Source organism: Mycetomoellerius zeteki, unplaced genomic scaffold, assembly GCF_001594055.1.
Source record: "Mycetomoellerius zeteki isolate Tzet28-1 unplaced genomic scaffold, Tzet1.0 scaffold821, whole genome shotgun sequence".
Classification (NCBI taxonomy): Eukaryota; Metazoa; Arthropoda; class Insecta; order Hymenoptera; family Formicidae; genus Mycetomoellerius; species Mycetomoellerius zeteki.
This window is the reverse complement of record NW_017257853.1, coordinates 470,996-473,950: the sequence shown is the minus strand read 5'-3', so window position 1 is coordinate 473,950 and position 2,955 is coordinate 470,996. Positions and strand designations below refer to the sequence as shown.

The 2,955-nt window shown below is 34.7% G+C and overlaps 1 protein-coding gene across 1 annotated transcript in view; it reads right to left on the bottom strand.

The window, feature by feature from the left end:
• The window catches only part of LOC108729974 (protein timeless homolog), a 44,027-nt gene extending 41,579 nt beyond the window's left edge, over positions 1-2,448 (bottom strand). Inside the window, 1 exon segment of the mRNA XM_018459386.1 lies at positions 2,364-2,448. Coding sequence (XP_018314888.1) covers positions 2,364-2,448 — 85 coding nt within the window.
• Positions 2,449-2,955: the final 507 nt, after the last annotated feature.

The following is a 2,955-nucleotide window of genomic DNA, read 5'->3' as shown; positions in this document are numbered from 1 at the left end:
AACGGTCTCAGCATTTCACTTGCCTTTGAATCACATTAGTAGAGTTTGATTCAGTTTTTCCTTGAGAGCTTGTACTTGTGCACATTAGGAGGCATGCTCTATATAAATGTGGCACTTCATTTACAAAGCTATCGTCACTTACTGCAGCATTGGTTTCTGTCACCTTGATGTTACTGGAAAGCATACTGGGGGCTTGAAATAAGTTGACAAAAGGTATCATTGAAGAAAAAATAATGCTAATACAAGCATATTTGATGATGAACGAGTGCAACTTTATTCTCTTATTGAAATAAAATTTGTTTTGAACTAAGAATATAATTTATTTCATTTTAAGACTAATTTATTTTTAATTAGAAATTGTTTATTCTTGGCGCTATTTTAAGCATAAAATATTCTTCGATTAAAGCATTTATGCAGTCCTTTAAGAATTCATTTTTTTGTGTGATTATATTATAGATAAATATTAACACGTCTGTCCAGCAATTTTTTATATCGTGTACGCTACAGTAGAATTTTCATTATTATAAACATATAATGATAAAATATTGCATAATATGATTAAATAAAACTTTATCCTCATGGGTAGTATAAATTGTGTACTTTATACACTATTAACTATTTATATCAGTCAAAATTTTACAGTAAATGATATTTATTTTTTACAACCGTTTTAAAAATTTCGATAACACACCGGTCAGCAGTGACCATCAACCATGGCACTACCGATGGGCAAGGCACACCAATCACGAATAACTATGACTATCAATGTGTTAAATAAAAAATTTAAAGAATGCACATTTAGATGGTATTATATTTAAGTTCCTTTTAAAGATTATATTAATACCTTAAAATTACTTATACATACATTAAAAAGTTTAAAAATAGCAAAATATGCAAATTAAAAAAAATCGTCTCTCTGAGATATTCACGCGTCAATGGACACTCATAGAATTTGTATGTTTTCAAACAATGAAGTATAACAAAGCATTTTGTTAGAAAAGTTCTAATCAATTTCCATAAATCAGCGATTGCAATTTTATCAACACGGACAATACGACATACTCGCAAATGTTATCAAAACCTGTCATGCGCAGAGACGGTGGATGGTGTAACGCGTACCGTCTCGCGAAATCTTACTTCACGAAGACGCAAGTTTCGTAGAGTTCTGCCTATTTACATGTGTCAATAATTGAAAACTTTTGACGAATCTTGTTATCGGCATCGATCTGGCAAGTCGTTGGTAGCAGATCGCTTGCCATGAGTACGTACTTATTATAAATTATAACCGGTCCAAGAATACAAAACGCGGCGAGCAACGTCGGTAGAACAGATTATAATTTTAATTTAAAACGTTGCAGTTGTTGTATTATCGTTTGTCGTAATTAGACTGAGTTAATTTTACATTTTATATCAAAACATGGAGGTTTGTAATTAAATCTAGGATAATTACCGCTCGGCGGAATCCGGACTGAATAAAATGCGTTTTAACGCATACATATTTATGTCCTCAAACTCAGCTTTAAGATACCCCATCTTAAGCTTTAATTGAAAAAAAGCAGACCTAATTGAGAAAAATGGTTACGTCCGGCTCCCTTTTACTTAGAGTAACTCATTTTTCGCGTCATAGTCGCGGCACTTTTTCGTCGGTTAAAGAATAAGAACGTCTGGCAAAAAAAGCACCTACGAGATGAGAAGGAAAGATTTAACAATTTTAAGCACTGCGGAAATCTGAACGCAAAACACAAAAAATAACAAACTAGCATTAGTGATTATTCATATAATAAATTCGCATTTAGATTTTTAATAATTATACGTCAGTGATATGTAAACTATCTAATTATAAATATATTTTCTTTTACCTATTATAGTACTTATTCTTCAAATACGCGCGTGCGTGCGTGTGTGCGTGTGTTTCTTCTCCCTTCTCTGATAATATATACATGTATATGTATATATATATATATATATATCATGTATGTATGTGTGTATATATATATATACACACTTATATCTATATTTATATATTTTTAATAACAGACATATGTCCCCACATGAAGATAAACTATTTGTGTCTATATTCCAGCTCTACTAAAAATAGCTTTCACGTTACAATATACACGCGGATTTCGAACACGATGGCAAATCGACTGGTCTCAGTGATGGAATAGGAAAGCGAGCAACTTTAAAAAGGAAGTACCATGGGGATCATAAATCGAAAAGCTTTTCCCTCCGCAATAAAACTGCGGCAGGCCGTTTTTCAGGAATGGATCGTAGATCGCCTATTGTTACGGGTACGCGTTTCAATACCTGGCTTCATGACTTCCGTAATAACGCCGGCGTCTCTTCGCCGGTTGTGCACACACCGGTGTTCAAACGAAGCATAGCGGTGGAGTCCCGAGAAGTTGCGAGATCGTACTCATTCAGGCTCTCATCCTCCTTACGCGTCATCTCACTATCGTACTTTCACCATTGCCCTACATAGTGTCCTCGAGTTATCTTTCGTTTATGAGTTAGTGTATTTTATCGCAGGGACGTGTTTCTCTCGTAAATTTCCAACTTCCCAACGTATTCTCACCAATGTTGGCAGACAAGATGGTATACTTGCTCTACGCGACCGGATAAATGCGTCCCTGTAATCCTTTCGCTATACGTGCGCTCGTAGATTCGACGAGGAAGAGACTAACCTGACAGAGCAGATTTTCCATAGTGCTTGGTAGCATTCACCTAAATATTCGAAACGGTCAGCATACTGAAACACAACTGACGTGCAATCTGCTTTCGCACTAATCAAACATGACAGTTACCGAGAGGTGAAGCTTGAAAAAGTATAAGCAAGAATTTATTAAGCTTGAAAAGTTAAAATATCTGTTTCCATTACGCAGGATACGCAGAAAGAGTTAAATTTGATTGAGCGTGGGCTTATTTATATGATAAAAAATCTTATATGGCATAATT